At 43.0% G+C, this 26,659-nt stretch overlaps 1 protein-coding gene across 1 annotated transcript; it reads left to right on the top strand.

Moving 5' to 3' along the window:
- Positions 1-241: 241 nt before the first annotated feature.
- On the top strand, positions 242-19,427 carry lmod1 (leiomodin 1). The gene is made up of 3 exons (XM_033042524.1): positions 242-932; positions 9,038-10,465; positions 18,641-19,427. The coding sequence occupies exons 1-3, from the start codon at positions 666-668 to the stop codon at positions 18,665-18,667; spliced, it is 1,722 nt and encodes a 573-aa protein (XP_032898415.1). The 5' UTR covers positions 242-665; the 3' UTR covers positions 18,668-19,427.
- Positions 19,428-26,659: the final 7,232 nt, after the last annotated feature.

Below are 26,659 nucleotides of genomic sequence, written 5' to 3' on the forward strand. Positions count from 1 at the left end.
TTATACAGCGTTAATTGCTCCCATTTATTGCCGCCAGCTCTTGCGGTTTTTTTTTTGTTTTTTTTGCGAGTCTTAAGTTTTGCTCTACTTCTTCCCATTGCCTTTCAAGGCTAAATCAGCCGAACTAAATTTGGTAATGCAAGTGCTTAGGATTTCGAGGAATGTCTTCAACTTGCCACGGGGGCCGATAGGCTGTCAGGTCGCTCTCTCTCGCTGCTAACTGGCGGTTTATGAAATCAGTCTTCAAGACGGCACTTGGAGCAAACTCACTGGTGCAAACGCACATCAATTATTCGTTGCATGTCGTGTTCGGTTGCTAAATCATATAAGGATTCACTACAGTCTTGCTTGGCACACCATCATCACCTGCTGGCTGGGAGCAATTTAGAGGAAGACAGACACAACAAGCTGGGGGGGTAAACCAGCATCTGCAGTTCCCCCCCTACACAGTTAAAAGGAGCTAGTTTTATTTATTCCAACTATCGAAGATTATCAAATCATTCTTGCAAACGCAAGAGACTATCTCCAACCTTTCCACGGATGTAGCCGGATTTCATCGCTACGATAAAGCAGTCGTTCACTGCGTGTTTCTGGACTGTACAGCTGCAGTTTGGGCTTCTTTTAAAAACACTTTGCACCACCACAACACAGAACTAACAAACAAAATGTCACGGTTTAGAAAGCAAGATTACAAAAGGCAGGTGAGCGAGGATCCAGATATTGATAATCTGTTGGCAGATCTTTCTCCAGAGGAAATGCAAGAGCTGCAGGTAGAATTGGAGGTGATGGATCCTAATTCCAGTGTCGCTATCGGACTGAGGCAGAGGAATCAGACGGACAAGCAGTCCACGGGAACGTATGACCGAGAGGCAATGCTTACCTACTGTGAGAAATCCACCAAGAAACTGATAGAGAGAGAGCAGTCTATTGACGTGAGTTTTTTTTTAAAAATGCATATTAATAGCGTCGACATTGATTACGGGGTTGAGTACTATAATTGCATTTTACAATGTGGTTAATAATCTACTTGAGTTTTAATGAGGATGTTGCCTGGACCTGAGTGCCTGAGCTATAAGGAGGGGGTGGGCAGGCGGTGAGGGGTGGTCTTATGGAGGTGAACAAAATCACAAGATAAATAGATAGTGTGTATAGTCTTTTGCCCAGAGTAGGGGAATGAAAAACCAGAGGACACATGTTTAAGTTGAGGGGGGAAAGATTTGATGGACTAGTGTAGATGGAGCATCTTGGTCAGCATGGGCAAGTTGGGCAGAAGCGCCTGTTTCCATGATGTATAACTCTAAGACTCCAATAGTTCAACAAATGTTGTGCTGAAGATTCAATGTCTAATTTGATTCATTTATATTAGTTACTGATGTTTATTTTATGATATTCAATGGCACAGCTGGCAGAGCTGCTGCTTCACTGCACCAGAGACCCGAGTTCAATCCTGACCTCCAGTGCTGTCAGTGTGGAGTTTGCATGTTGTCCCTCTGACCTCATGGGTTTCCTCCGGGTGCTCCGGTTACACTCCCACATCCTAAAGATGTGCAGCTTTGTCGGTTAATTGGCCTTTGTAAATTGCTCCTAGCATGTGAGGGAGTGGATGCAAAAGTGAGATAACATAGAACTAGTGATCAATGGTTGGAGTAGATTTGGTGGGCCGAAGGGCCTGTTTCCATGCTGTAAGTTTGAATTGGTTCTTGAAGGTGAACTGGCGTGTGTGTGTGTGTGTGTGTGTGTGTGTGTGTGTGTAAAAGATTAATTTTTCACCTTGAACTTATAGCTTCATGTAAGCCATCTGAAATTAAATATATGGACAGTTTTACTTTCATTGCCAGACCAACATCAAAACAGCAAAAGCAGAAATTATCCCCTTTAGATGTATGTAGTAAACTCGGGTTGTGATTTAAACTTTAAAATGCATGATACAAGATCAATACACTGATAACCAGAGATGGCACTACATAATTTGCCAAACTAAAACAACAAGAATGTTGGGTTATTACTGGTGTCTTGACTAAAACACTGTTAGATTCCACCATCAACTGAATCCGGCCTAAAATATTCTGATTCGGGACATTACATCGTTATATTTTCATTACTTTATTGCGCGACTATAAGCAACGTATAGCACAATGTTTTGTGTCTATCTTTTAAATATTGGTCTGATTGAAATTTCTGGTAATGGTTGTCATGGTTAGATTTAGGCCATAGTGGGTGCCATGAGGATCAAGGCTGCAGAATGAGGGACGAGAAGAGACGTTAGTGTTGGATACTTAGAACATTCTGAGAATTGCGGGTTTGTCTTTTGTTAGAGGTTGCCTTTTGCAATCCAAAAGTCAGAACTCCCAAACATGTCATCACCAATAATGGGATTCTGTTGCTGTAAACTGAAAACATGTAAAAACTTTGTTTATGTAGAAAAGGACATAAAGTGCTGGTGTAACTCAGCGGTTCAGGCAGCATCTCTGGAGAACATGGATAGACAAACATAGGACATCCAAAGGCATTTTCCAGCACTACTATAGGACATGTTTAAATGACGGAAGAGTTCATCCGGTTCCATCCAATTCTCCTTCATGAAGCCCAGAATAATATTATTGCACAAAGGAATGTCTTTGGGAGGTTATAAGACCCAAGGAGTTGGTCATGGAAATAACCAACAGTGTAACAGGTAAAACTAGAGGTAGTGGAACTATCAGTGGAACTGGTACTGCTTAGAAAGAGCGTGGAGACAATTATTCTCAAGTTTCTTGTGTGACTGTGGAGGCGGGTGGGAGATGCTGGCCAATTGCCAGAAATGGGTGATTGAACATTGACCGAGAGGCACCATGTCAGTTCCCATTTGTCAGTCCTGTCTATAATTAGAGACACGGAGAGATACAGAACAGAAACGGGACCTTTGATCTACAACGCCAACGCTGGAAATCAAGTACCCATTTACAGCAATCCCACACTCCCACCAAGATTGAAACTATAGCAAAAATAGTAGAAATAAAGTACTGCAGATGCTGGTTTATACCAAAGATAAACGGGACTTGGAAGGGTTCTGACCCGAAATGTCACCCGTCCTTTTTTGCTGGAGATGCTGCATGACCCTCTGAGTTACTCCAGCAAATTGTGACTAACCTAGTAACCTGTGTGTCTTTGGGATGTGGGAGAACGCCAAAGCACCTGGAAGAAACTATAGGAATGATGTCATTAAGCTGGAAAGACTACAGAGTAGATGTACAAGGATGATGTCAGGACTTGAGGGCCTGAGTTTTAGGGAGAAGTGGGGCAGGCTAGGGCTTTATTCCATGGAGTGCAGGAGGCTGAGGGATGATCTTATGGAGGGGTATAAGATCTTGAGGGGAATAGATACGGTGAATGTACAGAGTCTTTTAGCCAGGGTCGGGAAATTAAAAACCAGAGGAGATAGTTTAGGTGGGAGGGAAAAGATTTAATAGGAATCTGAGGAGCAATTGTTTTCACTCAGAGCATTGTGGGTACATTGATCAAGCTGCCAGAGGACGTAGGTGATGCCAGTACTATAACAACATTTAAATGACACTTGGACATGGTAAAGGATAGGATAGGTTTAGGATACGGCTAAATGCAGGCAGATGGGGCTAGTGTAGTTGGGGCATCATGGTCAGCATGGACAATTTGGGCCGACAGGCCTGTTTCCATATTGTTTGACTCTATGAAGTCCTTACAGTCACAGGGAGGACATGCAAACTCCACACAGGCAGCACCGAAGGATCAAAACTTTGTTGCTGGAACTGTAAGGCAGCAGTATTTGTGGAGTTTTGTCGACAGTCAGGGAAATATATTATTGGAAGCACAAGGAACTGCAGATGCTAAAATGTTGAGCAAAACACAAAGTGCTGGAGTAACTCCGTGGGTCGGGCAGCATCTGTTGAGGAGATATATTCATTGGTGAATAAAAGAGCCAAGAATCACAGACTCATACAGCACAGTAACAGGCCCTTCAGCCCATCTTGCCCATGCTGACCAAGACATCCCATTTGCCCACATTTGGCCCATATTCCTCTCAAGTGTTTAATTGTCATCTCTGTATCAACAACAGAACAATGGAATTCTTACATTACAACTTAGTACTGAAAGAGTTAATGGTGTTCAAAGATAAACAAAAATTAGATTTGTGGTCTTTTCAAATGAGATGCAGACACACTTTTAAGATCATAAATATATGTACAAAAGTAAACCAGATGATCCTTGGTGCCATTTAAAAATGATGCGTTTATGTGCTTCCTAGCAGTTAAAAGTCACAAACTGAAGTGTAGCTGGATAGAGTATGTTGGAGAATTCATTAGACCCTCACAGTTGTGGATATGCCATCCTAATTAGGAAAAAGCTTCAAGCCATGGGTCTTAAACAAATCACTTTGATGGAATGCAGCCAATTTTTATTCTGTGGGAAACAGTTTATAAAAATCCAGTCAAGATATTTTAGTTGCAAACCAGTGCTCCATCCACAACCAAGTTCCTTGTTGTTTAACCCATTTGAGATTTTAGAGATACAGAGCGAAAACAGGCCCTTCATCCCACCGAGTCCGTGCTAACTCGCGATCCCCATGCACACATGCATTATCCTACACTAGGGACATTTTACAATTATACAAAGTCAATTAGCCTACAAACCTGTACGCCTTTGGGATATGAGAGGAAACCGGAGCTCCCGGAGAAAACCCACACAGGTGATAGGGGGAATGTGCAAACTTCACACAGACAAGTGTCCATAGTCAGTATCAAACTCTGGCGCTGTAAGGCAGCAGCTCTACTGCTGTCCCACCATGCTGCCCCATTTGGAAAATGTCGGGTGGATATTAGTGGAAAGGAGCCCGCAAGCTAATGTCCAGGGTTGTATTTCGGAACAGTGGCGCAAGTGCGGCACAGTGGTGCAGTGGTAGAGTTGCACTGAGGTCCAGTATTTGGCACCTTGATTAGAGGGCTATTTTTAAATGGCCTGGTACTGGTAATGCCTTTTAGTTTAGTTTATATTTTGTTCCATTGTTCTGCATTCTGACAAGATTTTCAGCATATCTGCTCTATTTTCATGCCTTCTGATGCTAACAACAGCTTCAGATGTGTAATGGAATGTATTTTTGTGGAGCATTTTGAAGACGTAAAGCTGTTATGTGGTAAAAAAAACCCCAAAGGTTTTATTTTAGGTAGAATCCACCTCCATTGAAGGTTGCTGTGACATCATATAGTAGTATATGTAACTCTATATCAATTTAATATAATGAATACATTAATATTATGTAGAAGAGAGAATGGGTCCTAGCTTATAATATCAAAATAGTAAGACTTGGTATAAGGAATGGGGTTCGTCGGAGGATGAATGTGCAATTGGATCCAAATAGTAAACATGATGAAATTTTTATGAGCTTGTGTTAATAGGCTGCAGACCTCCAACTGGGTCAGTTGAGAGCTGAACTGTGTCTCATTTAAACGTGACAATTGTAATCGTGCATTTCCCAAATTTCTGGCGAAGGCACTGGTAATGCCTTTTCGTTTAGTTTAGTTCATTGTCACGCGTACCAAGGTACAGTGAAAAGCTTTTGTTGCGTGCTAACCATTCAGCGGAAAGACTATACATGATTACTATCGAGTCGTCCACAGTGCACAGACGCATGATAAAGGGAATAACAATTAGTGCAAGATAAAGTCCAGTAAAGTTGGATTAAAGATGGTCCGAGTGTCTCCAGTGAGGTGAATGGTAGCTCAGGACTGCTCTTTAGTTGTTGATGAGATGGCTCAGTTGCCTGATAACAGTTGGGAAAAACTGCTTAAGATGCAAATCATTTTTATGGCATCAAAGAGACATACTGCACAGAAACAACGCCCATCGTCCTTGTCGCCAAAAATGCCCCATCCAAGCTAATCCCACCTGGCCAGACCTAGCCCATCTCCCTCTAAACCTTTCCTATCTATGTATCTGTCCAAGTGTATTTTCAATGTTGTATTAGTACCTGCCTTGACTACCTCCTCCGGCAGCTCGTTCAATATACCACCACCCTCTGAGTGAAAAAGCTGCCTCTCAAGTTCCTAACAAATCTTCCCCTCTCACCTTAAAATTCTGTCTTCTGGTTCCTGATTCCTGTACCCTGGGTGCATTCACCCTATCTACTCCCCTCATTATTTTACACACATCTATACGACCACCTATAAACAGCTACCTATTTAATTGTGTGAAAAAGTTGCCTCTCAGATTCCATTTAAATCTTTTTCCACTATCCCAGGTTTATTCACCCTACCTCTCGTGGTTTTATACTCCACAACAGCACCCTTCAGTCTCCTTGCTCCAAGGTATACAGTCCTAGCCTGCCCAACCTCTCCCTGTAGCTCAGGCCCTCCAGGACAGGCAATATCCTTGTAAATCTTCCCTGCACTCTCCACCTTTTCGTAGCAGGGTGACTAAAACAGAACACAATGCCCCAAGTAGCAAATGTTCAGACAGAAAATATCTCCTCGAGGAAAACTTTGAGCTACTATACAGTGGAAATCTGGTGACGGATTAATTGTTTATGTTCTTAATAAACAGTGCACAGTGGCTCCATTGCATACTGTTTATGAAATGACTTCATCTCTTCTATAGTAATGCTCAATCATCGCTACTGAATGCAGTGATAACTTTTGCTGAAGCTCTCTTCCAAAACGTTGACATTTAGATATGGTTTTACAGGTGACTTCATCTCAGATAACCTCGACATTCCTTCGAGCACTTATAGTTTAGCTTAGAGATACATCATGGAAACAGGCCCTTCGGCCCACCGAGTCTGTGCCGACCAGCGATCACCCCGTACATTCACACTATCCTACACACACTAGGGACAATTTACAATTGTACCAAGCGAATTAGCCTACAGACCTGCGCGTCTTTGGAGTGCGGGGAAACCGGAGCTCCTGGAGAAAGCCCATGCAGGTCACGGGGACCAACTCTGTACAGACACCAGTAGTTAGGATCGAACCCAGGTCGCTGGTGCTGTAAGGCAGCAACTATATTGCTGCGCCACCGTTAGAGATCACCTAAAATTGGATAATTCAATGTTCACACTGTTGGGTTGTAAGCTACCCAAGCGTAATACGAGTTGCTTTTAGATCCACCAGCTTCAGCGTGCTCCACTCTCCACATCCAAGTCAATGAGGGTGGACAAGTGGGTTCTGTGGTGCAGGTGGTGGGACAAGTCCAGTGGGATTCAACACATTACTTGAACACAAAACTAAAATAAAAATGAGAGAGAACTATTTCACATTAGGTAATAGGATATCAAGGTTCATAAGTCTTCGTAATTCCCTCTTCACTGGTCATAGTCATAGAGTCGAAAAGCACGGAAACAGGCCCTTCGGCCCAACTTACCCACGCCTACCAAGATGTTCCATCCACAATAGTCCCACTTGGTCTCCGTTAGCCCATATCCCTCTAAAGCTCTACTATCCATGTACCTGAGCGACTACCTTTTAAATATTACCTGCATCGACTACCCCCTCTGTCAGCTCGTTCCATATGCCCAACATCCTCTGCGTGGTGACATCTAAAAATGTTAACGGTGTTTGCAAGAAACATATGCTGTGAGCCTAGAAGGTTTGTTATCAAATGAAATATGTGGGAACTTGTGAACAGAAGCCAGAATATAGCTTTTGATGTTAATGATCTTATTTGTAACTGTTCACATTTTTTTCCAGTGGCACCGAATAAGTCCATTTAAGGGAATGCATCAGTATAATTTCTTGGAAAAGGAACTAACATAACATAAATTGCCATGCCTTGTCAGTGTCACAACCTACACACAATCTAACAAACTCCCCAGTATGTTGAAAGATAGACACAAAGTGCTGGAGTAACTCAGTGGGTCAGGCAGCATCTCTGGAGAAGATGGATAGGTGACCTTTCAGGTTGGGATGCTTCTTCAGACCTGTTTCCGTGCTGAAGATCCATGAGTGTGAAGAAGGGTCCCAACCCAAAACAGCACCCATCCTTTTTGTCCAAGGTCATCAGGTCAGGCTGAGATGTACTGGATTATTCATTTAGGGACCAGGAGTTAAAATAACCCACGTGTGTAGCCATGAGTCTAAAGTGAAAGGAATCCTCTTCAGCTTAAACTGATTCTGGGTCAAATTCAACCCCAGAAAATAATTTCTATTGTGATAATTTTTTCCCCATTTTCATCAATGACCTTTTTGGTCTTTTGCACGTGACGGTTTTGAAAAGTCTGAGGGTTTAATATGGATTGTTCTTGATTTTGTGTTGAGATTATACGTTCTCCTTGTGACTGCATAGGTTTCATCTGGGTGCTCCGGTTTCCTCCCACACCCCAAACACGTGTGGGTTTGTAGGCTAACTGGCCTCTGGAAATTGCCCCTAGTGTGAAGTGAGTGGGTGTGAAAGTGGGATAACATAGAACTAGTGAGGACAAGTGGGCTGAAAGGCCTGTTTCCATGCTGTATCTCTAAACTAAAGACATGCAGGTTGGTAGGTTAATTGGCCTCTGTAGACAATTGCCACCAGTGTGCAGATGAGTTACATAAATCCTACACTAAACCCATTTTAATATCCCTACATTCCCATCAGATCTCAAATCCGGTGAACATTGATGGAAGTGTGGGGAATGAAACATATTAGTTCAGTGTAGGATTAATGGAAATGTGTGCCTGATGCTTGGCCCAGACTTAGTAGGCCGAAGGGTCCCTTTCCATGCTGTGTCTGTGTGAAACACAGAGTGCTGGGCAACTCAGTCAGCGGGGCAGGCAACATCTCGGGAAGACATAGATAAGCGACATAGATGATAGACAAAAACTGCTGGCATAACTCAGCAGGACCAAGCAGCATCGCTGGAGAACATGGATAGGCCACGTAGAAAGTAGACACTAAGTGCTGGAGCAACTCAGCGATTCAGACAGCATCTCTGCAAAAAAAAAGACGGGTGACGTTTCGGGTGGATAGGCTGCATTTTGGGTCGATCTCGGGATTTGTCTGTGTGAATCCACCATCTCTGTGATCTAATCATCATTAACGTCCTTTCTTTCAGGAAGGGAAAAGCCCCGATGATTCATGCCAACAAGCCAAAGCAGAACAACCTGAAACTAAAGCAGTAAAAAAACTGGGCAATGGTAGCACGAAACAAGGCGAGGAAATGGCTAACACACGGGGAGAGATCGAGAGGAAAGACAAGGAAAGTGGAAAGTCTGAAAGTACAAGTCACATAGTTAAAAATACCAAGGAGAGAGAAACTGGTGACAAGGCAAAGAGCAAAGAAGCAAAGAACGAGGAGCAGAAAAGAGAGGCGATAGGAATAGGCAATGAAGAGAATAGGACGAGCAAAGAGATCAAAGATAAAGGAGGAAAGCTCACCAAAGTGAGTGAAAAACCGAAGGAAATTGCCAATGAGGGAAAGAACAGCAACATTAAAAGCGAGACCAAAGACTGTAAGGAGAATGAAGTTTGCCCGAGTAATCCAGTGACCAACTGTTCCACAGATTTGACCAGAACAGGGAACCAGGAGGAGAAAAAAACAGCTAAAGTGCCCGAAGCACCGGCTACGGCTCCAACCATCTACGATGACTCGATAGAGAAAGTTAAGAACAATGATCCTGCGGTAACCGAAGTAAACTTAAATAATGCAGAGAGAATGAACAATGAGATCCTAATACGATTTGCTGATGCTCTGAAAGAAAACACTGTGGTGAAAACCTTTAGCTTTGCCAACACTCACGCGGATGATCATGTTGCATTTGGCGTCGCTGGTGTGTTGAGGGTAAATAAAAGTATAGCCAACCTGAATCTGGAATCGAACTACATCACCGGCAAAGGTGTCCTCGCCATAATGAGAGCTCTGCAGCAAAATAACGTCCTGACAGAGTTCCGGTTCCACAACCAGCGACACATCTTTGGGGGACGGGTCGAGATGGATATCGCCAAACTCCTGAAGGAAAATACCACACTCCTTAAGATGGGCTACCACTTTGAGCTGGCAGGACCACGAATGACTGTCACAAACCTACTGAGTCGAAACATGGATAAACAGAGGCAGAGACGCTTGCAAGAGCAAAGGCAGGGGCAAACGGGGGACAAGAAGCAAGGTCTGGAAGTCCCAAAGGCAATCGGCGTGCAGAAATCGCCAAAACCCTCTCCACAATCTTCTCCAAAAAGTTCACCCTGGTCATCCCCGAAACCAAGTCCAAAGAAGGCGGCAGCTCACACAGCTCCCCCTCCACCCCCACCGCCCCCACCGCCTCCTCCCCCGGGACTGCCCGACAACGCTAACACGGTGACACAGAACCACACGTTATCAAACAAGAGGACTGTGGCAGGAAATGGCCAGGGCACCAAGCTCAGAAATTCCCTGACGCCCGTCTCGGAAAGAAAGTTGGAAAATAGACCACCTGCTCGAGAGAGGAATTCACGAGACCAGCTTCTGGCTTCAATCCGACAGAGCGACTTGAAAAGCTTAAAGAAGGCAAGTAATCAGTGCCCTGCATTGTCCTATAGGTAGGATGCACTTCCACTACACTGGGAACAAGACAAGTTCATTATCTGTGTAGGAAGGAACTGCAGATGCTGGTTTAAACCAAAGATAGACACAAAAGGCTGGAGTAACTCAGCGGGACAGGTAGCATCTCTGGAGAGAAGGAATGGGTAACCTTTCGGGTTGAGACCCTTCTTTAAACATTATATGGCCAATAGGTTTTATTATAGAATCTGGAAGGAAAATTTCTAAGTTGGAATTTGCAAGTTTTCCCTGCGACAGCGTGGGGTGGGTTTCCTCCGGGTGCTCCAGTTTCCTTCACACGTCTCCAAGACACGTGGGTTTGTACGTCAATTGGCCCTCTGTAAATTGCCCCTAGTGCAGTGGTTCTTAACCTTTTTGGCATACGTACGCGCATTTACGTACAAAATACTGTATGTGGTATGTTCCTTTGTTAGGTTCCTAAACCTGGGCTCAACAAATGGATATGTTATTTATGACCCTTCATGTCCCCCGGTAAAGCCCCAAATGACCGCCATAGGGGGTCCCGGGTCCCGACCCCCAGCTTATGAACCACCACCCTAGTGCCCTAGTGGATGAGAAGGTGGGATAGCACAGAAGTAGTGTGAGCAGGTGGGTTGATGGTTGGCGTGGACTTGGTGGGCCGAAGACCCTGTTTTCTATGCTGTAAGCAAACAATTGGGAGGGGGGGGGGGGGGGGGGGGAGGGGAGAGAGTTCAGAGGAGAGAATTTAAATTGTAAATTCATAAAGTTCAAATTTTTTGCAATGGAGTGAAAAAGCAAAGCAATGGAACAAGTTTAATGTCTTATTTTAGTTGTGGTCATAAATATTTTAAAATTATTTGAGTACGTTTATATGTAATGCATCTGCTGAGATCATTCCTATTCTGATCTTCAAATGCAGAAAGATAAATCCGTGCAAATTAAATAACTTGTGGGGAGTAATGGAGAAGATATGGTGTCAATGATTTATTCAAAGCAGAAGCCTCTTACTTTAGTTTAGAGATACAGCGTGGAAACAGGCCCTTCGGTCCAGGGAGTCCATGCTGGCCAGCGGTCACCTGTACACTAGTTCTATCTTACACACTGGGGACAATTTATAGAAACCAATTGACCTACAAACCTGCATGTCTTAGCAATGTGGGAGGAATCCGGAGCACCCAGAGAAAACCGACATGGGGAGAATATACAAACTCCATACAGCCAGCACCCGTGGCCAGGATCGAACCCGGGTCTCTGTCGCTGTAAGGCAGCAACTCTACTGCTGTGCCACTGTGCCTCCCTAAACAGTTGAGAAGGTGGAGGGAGTCAGATGTAAGAATGAGAATGTAAGAATTAATTGAAAGAGATTGTCAACATTGATCTGCTATCTTTTTAATTTATAGAACTAACTTTCAGAAGGGATTGTAAACAAATTAGTGGAATATATTCTTCCCCGAAAATAGCCTCACAGGTAGATGGGTGGTCAAGCAGGGGTTTGGTACATTGGCCTTCATCAGTCAGGGTAGTGAGTATAGCAGTTGAAATGTTATGTTACAGTTGAACAAGATGTTATTGAGGCCACACGTGGGGTACTGTGCCCAGTTATGGTCACCCTGCTATTGGAAAGATGTCATTAAGCTGGAAAGTGCAGTAAAAATGTATGAGGATGTTGCCAGGACAAGGGGGTGAGCTATAAGGAGAGGTTGGGTGAGCTGGCACTTTATTCTTTGGAGCACATAAGACTGAAGGGTGGTCTTTTAGAGGCGTATAAGGTCATGAGGGCAAAAGATGCAGTGATTGTGCAGAGTCTTTTATCCATGGTAATGGAATAAAGATCCAGGGGACATAGGTTTAAAGTGAGAGGAACAAGATTCAATAGGAAACTGAAGGGCAACTATGTCGGCCTGAGGGTGGTGAGTACGTGGAATGAGCTGGGAAGGTGGAAGAGGCGGCTATTATATCGGCATGTAAAAGACACTTGGACAGATACATCAATAGGAAAGATTGGAGCAGCGTTTCTCAACCAGGGTTCCCCGCAACGTTTGGGTTCCGCGAGAGGTCGCTAAGAAATAGTGATAAATAGGCTAATCATATGTAAATGCATTTGTGAGTCATTTTTGTGTTTAATTTCATATTCATAATTTTATTATACACGTACAGCATATTCTTGGAAATTCTAGGGTATTATAATAACTTCAACCTGTTATATCATTTAGAAGTATAATAATCATAGGGAATATATTTAGCGACGTCTATGTGGCGCCAGTGTAAAACGGCCTTTAGCAGTCAGTGGATTGGAGCTGTATGTGACGGATTTGTGTGTCATCAAGTGACTCACTCGAGTACAGACGCATGCACGGTCTCCATCTGTCCTGCCTGTGCTTCCTGGCGTGCAGGTACAGTCCTTCATTTTTATGTAGGGGTTCCCTGAAACATGAAAATAATTTCAAGGGTTCCGCAAGGGTAAAAAGGTTGAGAAACGCTGGTATAGAGGGATGTGGGCCAAATGCGGGCAATAAGGACAAGCTAACATGGGGCATCTTGGTCGGCATGGGCAATTTGGGCCGAAGGGCCTGTTTTATACTGTATGACATTATGACTCCATAAGTCTATCTAAATTCTATGATATTTTTATTAAGACAGATTAGAGCTCAAAATTCTAAGGAGACAATGTTCTAACTAAAATTATAAATTACCAAATCATAAAGTTCAAATTATTTTATCGGAATGAAATAGCAGGACTTGGGAATTGGATAGAAAAGGAGATGAGAATTGGGCCAGTTGAACAATGAATGAATCATTAATGAATTATAAAGATGAATGCTCTTGCTTCGGATTTCTTATGTTTGAATGTCTCTTTAGTGTTTTCTGTGCACACTGCAGGGTCCCGAACCAGCCACACTTACTGTATTAACCTGTAAATGACGCTTTACTTGGTATTTTGCCACCAGAATTGGTCATAGTGCAAGTCCCACCAGGAGTGAGGAATTACAACATCTCAGAAACTCAAGCCATGTTTCCCAAATAAACTTTCTGTTGGAACAGCTTCTCCCTCCACACTCCTCAACAGAATGTCACACTCTGAAATTTTGGCTAGTGCTTCTCGGAAACTTGGCATGTTTTCCGTGTGGCCTGACTTTGGGTAGGACATTATCACACTTCCCTGCACTTCCAATGGCTGGGTGGGGATTTGGGAACTTTGAAAGCCAAGCTATTTGCATTTTCTGTACAAACCAAGGCATCTTTGGTCACTTCAATTTAGAAAATAATGGAGTTCCATATGATTTATATCAATGCAAGACCTAAGCATCAAATCAGTGGTATTCTGCTATTTTGCAACTTCATTCTTCAAATATTCCTACAGCCAAATCTTTTGCAATGCCGGAATGCTGGTTTCTTCCCAGCTGTCAGCAGGGAACTGAACCATCCTTATCTATGACAAACTAGAGAGCGATCCTGAGCTATCATCTATCACATTGTAGACCATCAGATTATCTTTTATCGGACTTTACTGGACTTTATCTTGCATTAAAAGTTATTTTCTATATCCCACATCTGTACACTGTGGACAGCTTGATTGCAATCATGTATAGTCTTTCACTGGGTAGCACGCAACAGAAGCTTTCATTGTACCTCAGTACATATGACCGTAAACTAAACTAAACTAAACATTTAGGGGTAGACACACAAAGCTGGAGTAACTCAGCGGGGCAGGCAGCATCTCTGCAAAGGAGGAATGGGTGACGTTTTGGTTCGAGACCCTTCTTCAGACCCTTCTTCCAGAGATGCTGCCTGTCCCGCTGAGTTTCTCCAGTTTTTGTGTCTATCTTTGGTTTAAACCAGCATCTGCAGTTCCTTTGCCACACATTAGCTCCAGGGAATTTGTTAATCTTTGGTCCTGTTAGTTTACTCAATATTTTCTCCGGTGATATGAATTGTTTTAAATTCCTCAAATTTTTTTACTGTTACTTGCGTTTTCGATGAAGAACTTTGAACAGTACAGCCCTTTGGCCCACATTGTCTGCACCAAATATGATGCCAAGATAAATTAATCTCATCTACCTGTCCGTGAAGCATATCGCTCCATTCCCTGCATATCCATGTGCCTTACCACTATCAAATCTGCCTCCACTACCTCCCTTGGCAGCATGTTTCAGACACCCAACACTCGCTGTGAATAAAAAAAACTTGACACAGCCATCTCCCTTAAACTTTACCCTGTCATCTTAAAACTATGTCCTCTGGTCTTTGATATTTCCATCCTGGGATAAAGGTTCTAACTATCCATCCTACCTATGACCCTCATAATATGACATACTTCTATCAGGTCTCCCCTGCTGTCCTCTGGTGTTCTGGAGAAAGTGATCAAAGTTTTCCAACCTCTCTAATATGGTTATATATATATATACTATAACTAGCTAATATGCCGTAATCTAAACAGCATTCAGGTAAACCTCCCCTGAGCCCTCTCCAAAGCCTTCACATCCTTCGTGTAATGGAAAACCAATATTGCATGCATTATCCCAAATGCAGCCTAACTAAAGTCTTACAGAGATGCATTATGGCACTATTTTTGTGTTCTCTGCGGTGAGGAACCCCCATCATTTATTTCCCCATCTCAGTTTTAAGGGACCGACATTTACCTTTCTTCCTCTTTTACTACTTATCTTGCTGCCAGTTTTTTAAATAATATTTAATAGTTTGGCAACCATTTGAGGTTATGCTGAAGAAAATGTATGCACATTGTGTCCTTTCTGAACCACTTAAAATTCCCAGAGGCCTCAAGCAGAGCTATTCCTTCTTGGCTTCTCTTTTTGATATTTATTTAGCAACAAAGTGAATTATGTCACTAAAAGTCGAGCAAAAAATGTTTTTCTCATCAGCTCAGGCACTTCAGACTTTTTTAAAAGTCAACTCCATCAGGTAGAAGCTGCGAAGGTGGTTGGATTGAAGAAAGAGTTTGAATATTGTAGGATCAAAGATTTAAAAATTTACATTTAAATTGAAAAATTTAATTTCAAAATTAAATTAAACTAAAATTAAATTAATTTAAAAATTCAAATTTAAAATTGTAAAAGATCAAAAAAGGATCAAATTTACACCAGAAAATGGGTGGGAAAGAAAGAATATAAGGGGGCAGGGGCAGCACAGTGACGCAGCAGCAGAGTTACTGCCTTACAGCGCCAGAGACTCTGGTTCAATTCTGACTTTGGGTGCTGTCTGTATGGAGTTTGTACATTCACCCTGTGACTGAGTGGGTTTTCTCCAGACGCTCCAGTTTCTCCCACATCCAACAATCGTGCAGGTTTTTAGGGTAATTGGCTGTAAATTGGCCCTAGTGTGGGATGAAGGGCCTGTTCCCACACTGTATCTTGAAAATGAACTAAAACTTAAAACTAAATTGATTTGGTGATGGACTAGAGTTGATGAGGAGAGGATTTTTCCACTAGTGGGAGAGTCTAAGACTAGGGGTCATAGCCTCAGAATTAAAGGAAGTTCTATGATGGAGATGAGGAGGAATTTATTTAGTCAGAGAGTGGTGAATCTGTGGAATTCTTTGCCACAGAAGGCTATGGAGGCCGTCAGTGGATATTTTTAAGGCAGAGATAGATACATTCTTGATTAATACGGGTGTCAGGGGTTATGGGCAGAAGGCAGGAGAATGGGGTTAGGAGGGAGAGATAGATCACAGTTCATAGAGATAGATTTGTCCTAATTCTGCTCCTATCACATGATCTTATGATCTTATCTCCCTGCACGATCCATGTCCCTCCATTCCCCACATATCCACACGCCTATCCAAAGTTGTCTTAAACGCCACTTTTGTACCTACCTCCTTCTGCCACCGGCATTGCGTTCCAGGCACCCGTCATCCTCTGTATGAAAAAAAAACTCGCCTTAAGTTCAACATTACTGTCTTATACAGCTCCTGTTAACAATAAAGAAGTTATTTGTTTATAGGATAGACATTGAAAATATGTTTCTAAAATGAAAATTAACAAATTAACTAATCGTAATCCATGACAAAAACAAGGACACAAAATGTTGGAGGAACTCAGCAGGTCAGGCAGCATCTCTGGAGAACATGGGTGGGCAAGGTTTCAGGTTGGGGTCGAATGTCAAAACATCAGCTACCCATGATTCTCCAGAGATGCTGCCTCACCCGCTGAGATCCTCCAGCACTTTGTGTCTTTCTTGGTAAACCAGCGTCTGCAGTTCCTCGTGTCTAATCCCTGATTTTATGTGTAACTTGCTACAAACATCCAGACCTGCTATTATAAGTGTATGGAAACATGGAGGGCCCTGCTACTGAATGAGATTATGACTGATAATTCCTACCTATGCCTACATCCATTGGAGTTTATTGAGACACCAATCTCAGATTAGAACCACCAACAACTGTTGTTGATGGGAAGAGAGGTACAAATATCTGTTACCTTCGAAATGAGAGCAAGTTTCCTAATTTTACTCTCTTGTCTGGTTCTGGACTATTAGTAATGGCCCTCATTTCTAGCCACCAGAAAGCATTTCTCTCCATCTGTCCAATGCTGCCTGAAATATCTTGAAGAGTTTAGTTTAGTTTAATTTAGTTTAGTTCGATTCAGTTCCCTTTAGTTTAGTTTAGTGAGAGAGTGTGGAAACAAGCCTTTCAGCCCACCAGGTCCGCACCGACCAACAATCACCCGCGCACTAGTTCTATGTTATCCCAGTTTCACATCCTACACACTAAGGGCAATTTTACAGATGCCAATTAACAAACCTGTACGTCTTTGGAATGTGGGAGAAACCGGAGCACCCGGAGGAAAACCCATGTGTTCACAGGGAGAATGTACAAACTCTGTACAGACCCTGCACCCGTAGTCAGGATCGAACCTGGGTCTCTCGTGCTGTTAGGGGACAGGTCTGTCACTGTGCAACTGAGCCATCCTTTGATCAAATCATTCCTTAGTTTTCTAAGTTCCAGCGAATGCAACCTCTGCAACAGAATATTGTTGACCATACATACCTAGACCGCATTTTTGAAGATGCTTCTTTCAGATAAGATGTCAAATTGAGCCTCACCCGCCCTCCCAGAAGGATGTACGCAACCTATTAACATTAATTTGAAGAATTGCACAAGGTTTTCCCTGGGTCTTGGCATTTTTATCACTCATTCAACTACAGATTGACGTCATTTCAGTAGGTTTAGTCTATGATTACTGTTGTGTGTCCGGTGAAAAGCTTTTTTGTTGCGTGCTATCCAGTCAGCGAAAAGACTATACATGATTACAATCAAACCATCCACAGTGTACAGGTACATGATAATGGGAATAACGTTTAGTACAAAGTAAAGACCAATTATTCGAAGATTTCCAATGAGGGTAGATGGGAGGTCAGGACCGCCCCCTAGTTGGCGATAGGATGGTCAATTGCTTGATAACAGTTGAGAAGAAACTATCCCTGAATCTGCAGGTATACATTTTCACACCTCTGTGCCTCTTGCCTGATGGGAGAGGGGAGAATAAGGAGTGACTGGGGTGAGATTGATTCTTGATTATGCTGGGGCTTTGCCTACAAGAGATTACCTACCATCTATCTTTCGCAGACCTTCGGACTATCTTTGATCAAACTTTACTGAACTTCATCTTGCACTAAACTTCATTCTCTTTATCCTGAATCTGTACACTGTGAACAGCCTGATTGTAATCACTTGTAGACTGGATAGCACACTCATCAAATGTTAACCCAATCATCCCCGGGATCATTCTCGTCAACCATTCTTGTAAATGTTTTTACATTTTCGTCATAACAACTGTATTCCAAATCTCAATCTGCTAAAGTTAGACTCTGTCGGCAAGTTCCATTTGCTTGCTAAGGCAATCTGCATGGGATCTTTGGGTGCCAATAGTACTTCAGCTGCAGTCTAGCCCATGGTTTGTAAAGCAATGGGATATTTTACCAATCTAGAAAAAGGGACCTGCAGATGCTGGTTTACAGAAAAGAACACAAGGTGCTGGAGTAACTCAGCAAGTAAGGCAGCATCTTTGGAGAACATGGATTACTGATGTTTCAGGTTGGGACCCTTCTCCACGAGGACTTTGTGGCTTCATAATCTTTTGATAAGTTGGTTTGATGATATTATTTAGTAAGCTGTTCTAATGTGAATGCTTTTACTGATTTTAGGTTGAACTTCCAAAGTTGCTGCAGTAAGAAGAGGTACCATTGCCTGAAGATGAAGTTGCCCCATTAAACCTTCCAAGACTCAGAATTCTTGAATAACTGATGTTTCAACATTAATGTAATTCTGATGATTTGAAGGACTTTTGCCGATGTGTTACAGTTTGCCATCTTGTGACAAATGCTTTCTCAGAACACCTTTAAGCAAATATTGCTCAATCTCTTATTTCCAACATCCTACAAATTTTGATTACTGTACATTTCTGGCAATTCTTGTTTTCTATTGGACTAGATTCTTTGATATCAGCTTATTTTTAACGATTAGATAGATCAATAAATCCTCATCTCTGTTCTTTACAGTATATGTATTTTACCACTGCTTTGAATTCATATTTCTTGTAAAATGCTTACCTTGACTTCATTTATAAGCAGATATCCTTTTTGTGATTCCGTTTCATCACAATAATTGTAAGTGAGGGTTTTAAACTCCCTCCTTGCATAGAATAAGGAATTACTGAGCATTTTACTCACTTCCTTCCCCCAGGTCTATCATGCATCTTGAGCAAAACACAAAGTGCTGGAGGAACTCAGCTGGTCAGGCAGCAGCAGTGGAGGGTATGGACAGGCGATATTTCGTGCCCTCAGTCTTTTTTGGAGTAGGGAAGTTGGAAAAGAGGTGTGGAGGCAGGACAAAGCCTGGCAAGTGATAGGTGGAAACAAAGAACTGCAGATGCTGGTTTATACCAAAGATAGACGCAAAGTGCTGGAATAACTCAGTGGGTCAGGCAGCATCTCTGGAGAAAAAGGATGGGTGATGTTTTGGGTCGGGACCCTTCTTCAGTCTGATGAAGGGTACCGATCCAAAACATCGCCCATCCATTTTCTCCAGAGATGCTGCCTGACCCACTGAGTTACGCCAGCATTTTGTATACATGTGATAGGTGGATACTGGTGAGGGGATGGGGTTTGATTGGCAGATGGTTGGAATATGAGATAAAGGTTAGAGGTGAAAAGGAGACAAAAGGATGTCAGATAAGGAGAGAAGAGGTGTGGAAGAGTCAGAGGGGGAGAGGAAAAGAGGAGGATTTCAGGGAACTGGGGGACTGTGAGATGGGAGATGAGTGTATATGTTCATCTTCCATCATCCCCACCCAGTCTGCAAAGTAAATGTACGTGGCTAATGCCTGATCTTTCAAATTGTGCCGTGAAATCTTCAAACAGGCGCTCTACAATCAAAGGTAAGAATAACAAACGATTGTTAAAGAGTTTTAATGTCCGTGTTAGAAATGGGTGCTGTAGGATTACACACCCATCCTAGCGCTTTGCAGACCCAAACTAAATAGTCATCAGTCAGGGCTTTATTTATGGGTCTGACGTTAGGAAATGCAATGGCTTAGGGAGACTTTACTTTATAAACAAAGCTTACACAAGCTGGGGGGTGGTGGCACAGTAACGCAGCTGGTAGAGCTGCTACTTCACAGCGCCAGAGATTCGGGTTCGATCATGAACTCGGGTACTGTTTGTGTGGAGTTTGAACATTCTCCTTGGGTTTCCTCCCGCAGCCCAAAGACGTGTGAGTTTGTGGATTAACTGACCTCTGTAAATTTGCCCCTAGTGTGCAGGGAGTGGATGAGAAAGTAGGATAACATAAAACTAGTGTGAACGGGTGATCGACAGTCAGCGTGGACTCGGTGGGCCAAAGGTTCTGTCTCCATGCTGTATCTCTAAACTAAACTAAACTAACAAGGTCATCCATCCAGCATAGAACACTAAGGAATTTTGATAAGATCTAGACCAGGACCGTCTCTCGTAGGGTTCCAGAGGAATGTCCAAGGAGTTCATAAGTTCGAAAGACATAGTAGCAGAATTAAGCTATTCGGCCCATTAGGTCGACTCTGCCGTTCAATGATGACTGATCTTCCTTTCTCACTCCCCATCCCATCAGGACTACGGATCATCGATCGTAAAAATATTTGGGGAGAGGTTTGGCTTCTAGGAATTGGTGGTGGTGTGGGGCAGGGGGAAGGGTTGGTGGTGGGATAGAGGTGGGTGCCGCATAGATCAAACATCGTCAATCAAAGGGCAAGTCGGGTTGGCGGGGCTGCAATCTGGGCTAAGTTCACTAGTTAAATGAAGTGCTAGAAACATGAAAGTGACGGACACAAAGTGCTGGAGTAACTCAACCAGCATCTATGGTGAACAGGGACAGGTGCCCTTTCGGGTCAGGGCCTTTCTTCAGACTCAATCAGCTATTTTGGGTATGAGATAGGGATTGTGAATCTGGCATATGAAACATCAGACCTACGTAAGGTTTCACAGAATAGTTATCTTTAAAATTAGTTTTTATACAACTTCAAGTTCTTAAAGGGCAATAAACATTTGCAGCACAATTAAAATCTCACACTGTGTAATGAATCCACAACATTTTAAGTTTATTTTATAGCATGAATCTTTGCAAATTCCTAACCAGTTGCTGGGAAGGGGATTAGTATAAATGAGATCACAAGGAACTGGAGAGGCTGGTTTACAAAAATAAAAAGACACAAAGTGCTGGAGTAACTCAGCGGGTCAGGCAGCATCTGTGGAGAACATGTATGGGCGATGCTTCTGATCGGGACCCTTCAAGGGATGTAGTCAATGGTTGTGGGGGGTTTCCAATGGCTGGATGGGATTGGGTTGAGTTGGGGTTGGTGTTGAGTGAGGTATGAGAATGATCCCAGGAATGAATGGGTTAACATATGATGAGTGTTTGACGCACTGAGCCTGTACTCACTGGAGTTTAGAAGGATGAGGTGGGGCTTCATTGAAACTTATCGAACAGTGAAAGGCCTGGATAGAGTGGATGTGGAGAGGGTGTTTCCACTAGTGGGAGAGTCTAAGACCAGAGGCCATATCCTCAGAATAAAAGGACTTCTTACCTTTAGAAAGGAGATGAGGAGGACGGTGGTGAATCTGTGGAATTCATTACCACGGACATCTGTGGAGGCCAAGTCAATGGATAGTTCTAAGGTGGAGATTGACAGATTCTTGATTAGTAAGGGTGTTGGGCATGGGGAGAATGCAGGAGAATGGGGTTGAGAGAGAAAGATAGATCAGCCATGATTGAATGGCGTAGTAGACATGATGGGTCGCCATTTGATACCCTAATTCTGCTCCTAAAATGTATGGACATGAACTTAAGAAGGTAGGATCAAGAGATGGAGGGGATTAGGTTGGGAGATCAATGAGTGAAGAGTTTGGGGCAAAGTTGTGAGCTTGGAGATTTGGGAGGTCACTTCCTTATGCAGGAGGTCAAGACTATGTTAGTTAAAGAGAACCTGCACCTCTTTAGTGTAACTCTTTAAGTTGCACAGAAGCAGGCGTTACAGGTATCCTGAAAGACTGCTTCTGGATGATTGCCTTGCAGATGATGTGTCCACTCAAGTAGTCGAGGTACTCTCTGGATCTCCAATGGGGCAGCACTGTGGTGCAATGGTAGCGTTGCTGCCCAACAGCGCCAGAGACCCGGGTTCAATCCTGACTATGGGAGTGTCTGTACGGAGTTTGTATGTTCTCCCCGTGATCGTGTGGGTTTTTTCTGGGTGCTCCGGTATTAGTATACAGGGATCATTGGTTGGCGTGGAGTCGGTGGGCCGAAGGGCCTGTTAACATGCGGTCTCTCTAAAGTCTAAAGTAAAGTCAATGGACACCACAGTCTATGACTGGGGTCCTTTGTGTATCAAGCATGGAAGACCCCAAAGAAAAATTGTGGTCTTTGCAATCGCAGTTTCATTTGTCATAGAAATTCGATCGCTTGGCACAATAAAAAGTGTCACCACTTGGTACACTTTCTCGGCAACATAGTTTGTTTGCAATGACTATTTTTAGTTAAAAAAATAAGAGCGACGTCTTAATCCTTAAGAAATGTAAATATTTGTCTTTGTTAGTTTTCTGTGTGGTAGTTTAATATATATGTGAACATTTGTAAGTGTATGTTTAATGCAAACATACTACCAAGGGATACACAGGCGACATGCAAACCATGTAATGTCCATTCCATTATCATTGTATGCACTTCACCAAGAGTATAATAAACTGCACATTGCAAAGGCCACCAGTTCTTCTGATTAAAAGCATCATTTTTTTCTAAAAACTATTAATTGTCTTGTTTCACTGCCTCTCTTATTGGTTGGCTCTGGACATCCTTCACTTATGACCTGTTGGCTGAATTATTTGTGGTAATACTGAGGCTTTATAAGGCACTGGTCAGACCGCATTTGGAGAATTGTGAGCAGTTGTGGGCCGCATATCTGAAGAAGGATGTGGTGGCGTCGTAGAGGGTTCAGAGGAGGTTTACAAGAATGATCCCAGGAATGAGTGAATTAACATATGATGAGTGTTTGACGGCACTGGGCCTATACTCGCTGAAGTTTGGGAGGATGAGGGGACATTGAAATGTACCTCATTGAAATGTACCGAATTGTGAAAGGCCAGGATAAAGTGGATGTGGATAGAATGTTTCCACTAGTGGGAAAGTCTAGGACCAGAGGCTCCCCCAACTGCGCACGTGCGGTTGACAAGCCCGGCAAGTGGGAGCGCAGTGCCTTTCACGGTATAAAGTAAATTAAAGTTTTCAAGGGAAATACTTTGTAAAATCGAATGAAACTTGCTACTGCACACACCAGGCGAATGGTGACTAAGGCGCCCCTAAATTTGTTGAGCTATCGTGTACCGTTTTGGCTGTATTTCGGGAACATACATACATACATACATACATACATACATACATACATACATACATACATACATACATACAAGATGAGACTTTTAGTTACGTATAGATGTATCAAAAATGTAAAGCAATTGCCTGAAACAGTTACAGCACTGCTAATATTTTGACACATAGAACATAGTACATCATAAGAACAGGCCCTTCAGCCCACAATGTCTGTGCTGAACATGATGTGAAGACCAACACTTATTTACCTGCACATAATGTATATCCCTCAATTCCTTGAATGCTATCCAAAAGTCTTTAAAATGCACTAACATATACAGCATTTCAGGCACTCATAATAATATTTTTGACAATTTAACCATATATGCTTCACTGATAAATCTTGAAGAAATATTGGTACATTTTGCAATGATTTCTGTATTGATTTGAATATTGATCAAAAAAACAAATTACAACGTTTCCTTTTCTAAAATATCTGGTAAATACACAGAATAAAGAAATGGGAACTTAAAGGCATTTTAACCTTTTTTACAAAAAAATACAAAGAATATGCAGAGAAATGGTTAGTACCTTTTTGTTTTTTTCAATATTTGCAATGTACTTTGCAATGTCAATAAGTGAATGTATGTGTGTTCATAAGTTCTAGGAGCAGAATTAGGCCATTTGGCCCATCAAGTCTACTCCACCATGCAATCATGCTGATCTATCTTTCCCTCTCAACCCCATTCTCCTGCCTTCTCCCCATAACCCCTGACACCCGTACTAATCATGTCCTTTGCTTCTTTGCAACTACTTCATCCAAATTATCTGCGGGTTTGTAGGTTAATTGGCTTCTGTAAAAATTGTCCCTGGTGCGTAGGATAGAATTAGTGTATGGGTGAAAGCTGGTCAACTGGAACTCGGTGGGCTGGAGGGCCAGTTTCCATGCTGTATCTTTATACTAAACCACCACAGTGGCTGCATTTCAACCTAGTCAAATTGGTTGTGAAGGTCCCAAGAAAGTGTTCAGGCCCAAAGTGAAAAAGCAGCTGTTTCCTTCAATTGGTTTGCCAGAGTTGGTGTGCTACCCGATAGGGGCTGAGTGCTTCCACTAATCAGTTGTGGCACGCAGCCTCGGAGAGCTAAATGGGCCAGTGAGGCTATTTCGGCAAACAGAAACTGTCATCCATATTTCTCAGTGTAACTTGCTCACTGCCAGTGCTTCAGTTAGCATTGCTGCAATACTTCCCTGCACAGGGTAAAACAAGATTTCTGCTTCCTGAAAGTGAGATGTTACAGTGGTGAGTGAGAATGGCAATTAACCTCCCCCACGTCCCCCCCTCCCCGTGGAAGCGGCATTCAAAGGGCAGGACATTTGCTTTAAATCCAGTGGGTAGTGTTATTTTGTAACCCTATATTCCTGCCTCTCTTTGGCTATCGTTCTCTGTGTAACTTTAGTAAGGTGGCCTTTAGGATAACGACGGATGTAATCTGTGCAAACGGAAACTAAACCTTCAGTTTTATGCCAATCGGAAAGTCTCACAATTCATTGGATGACGTTACCCTTTTAAAAGCAAGTTGGTGTTCCACCTCCTTGCTGGTATGTTTCCGATTATGAATTGATGTTGAACTTAACGTGCAAGGTCATGCAGTTTATCACACATTTATCACGCATTTCTTACTTTGTCGTTTAAAACAACGGTGAGTGGAGCTGAAGGAGATGTTTTTATCACTGATGATGAGTCCAGCCAGTTTGGTTAGTTTACTTTAGAGATACCTTGTAGAAACAGGTCCTTCGGTCCACCGAGTCCACGTGGACAAGCAATCACCCATATACTGGTTTACTTTAGACTTTAAACTTTAGAAATACAGCGTGCAAGCTGGGAGATGGGGAATGAATAAGAAAGGAAGAGGGAATAAGAGAGGAAATACAGAGGCCTGAAAAAATAGATAAGAAAGCATTTTTGTGTGCATTATTAGCCAACAAGAGACAAGATCATGTGGATACAAGTAACTTCATATGCTGACTTACAAAAAAAAGACAGAGTGCTCGAGTAACTAAGTGGGTTGTGCCCCTGTCCCACTTAGGAAACCTGAACGGAAACCTCTGGAGAATTTGCGCCCCACCCAAGGTTTCCCTGCGGTTCCCAGAGGTTGCAGGTGGTTCCCGGAGGTTGCAGGTAATGGAAGCAGGTAATGAGACTGACAAAAACCTCCGGGAACCGCACGGAAACTTTGGGTTGGGCGCAAAGTCTCCAGAGGTTTCCGTTCAGGTTTCCTAAGTGGGACAGGGGCATTAGGCAGCATCTCTAGAGAACATGGATAGGTGACGTTCAGGGTCATGACCATTCTTCAGACAGAAGGAGGAGGCGGAAACTGCAGAAATAGACCTGTCAGTAGCGAAGGCTGGTGGGGTGGAAGGTGAAGACCAGGGAATGTCTATCCTTGTCCTGCCTCAGAGGAGATGAGGTGAAAGCAGAGGGGCAGGAAATGCATGAGATGCAGCCAAGGGCTGTGTTAACAATAGTGGAGGAAGATGGAGCCATGGTTCAGGAAGATGGAAGGCGTTTCAGAGCCATCATTACAGTTGTGAAATTAATGTGACTGAGCTATTTCTACAATGTAAACTGAAGCAACATATTTGCGTATTCAACAAATGATGCAGAAGATGCCAAAAACTGTTGGGGAAACGTCAACTGGGAAGGGGGTGGTTTGGGTGGGAAGGGACGAGTTAACCAGGGAGTTGCGGAGTGAACGGTCTCTGTGGAAAGCAGAAAGGGGTGGAGATCGGAAGATGTGGCTAGTGGTGGGATCCCACTGGAGGCGAAAATGTCAGAGGATTATGTGCCTACTAGAATTATTCTAACTTGTTGATCCCAGTTGGGTAAGTTTCAAATGATCAGACTGTTGAGTAAACATGTTGATTCACTATGTCTGAGAACTTTGAACCTTCTCTCCTGCAGAGCCAATACAGATTCAAGCAATGACGGAAATGCAAACCACTTCACTATCCTGTTGTGGAATGTTTGGAGGTGAAAAGCGGAAAATGAAAGACTGTTATAAAGACACAAAGTCTTGGAGTAACTCAGCAGGTCAGGCAGCATCTATGGAGAACATGGATAGGTGACGTTTCAGGGCTGGGCCCTTCTTCAAATTAATTGTATTGGGTGCAAGCTGGAAGAGAGGAGGGGCAGGACAAAGCCTGGTGAGTGATAGGTGGATACAGGTGAAGAGGGCTTTTGATAGGCATATGGTTGGACAAAGGCCAGATAAAAAGACAAAATGTGTGACATGAGAATAAGTGTGCGAATTGTGGAGCAGGACGAAGG

This window comes from Amblyraja radiata, chromosome 24 (assembly GCF_010909765.2).
Source record: "Amblyraja radiata isolate CabotCenter1 chromosome 24, sAmbRad1.1.pri, whole genome shotgun sequence".
NCBI classification, from domain to species: Eukaryota; Metazoa; Chordata; class Chondrichthyes; order Rajiformes; family Rajidae; genus Amblyraja; species Amblyraja radiata.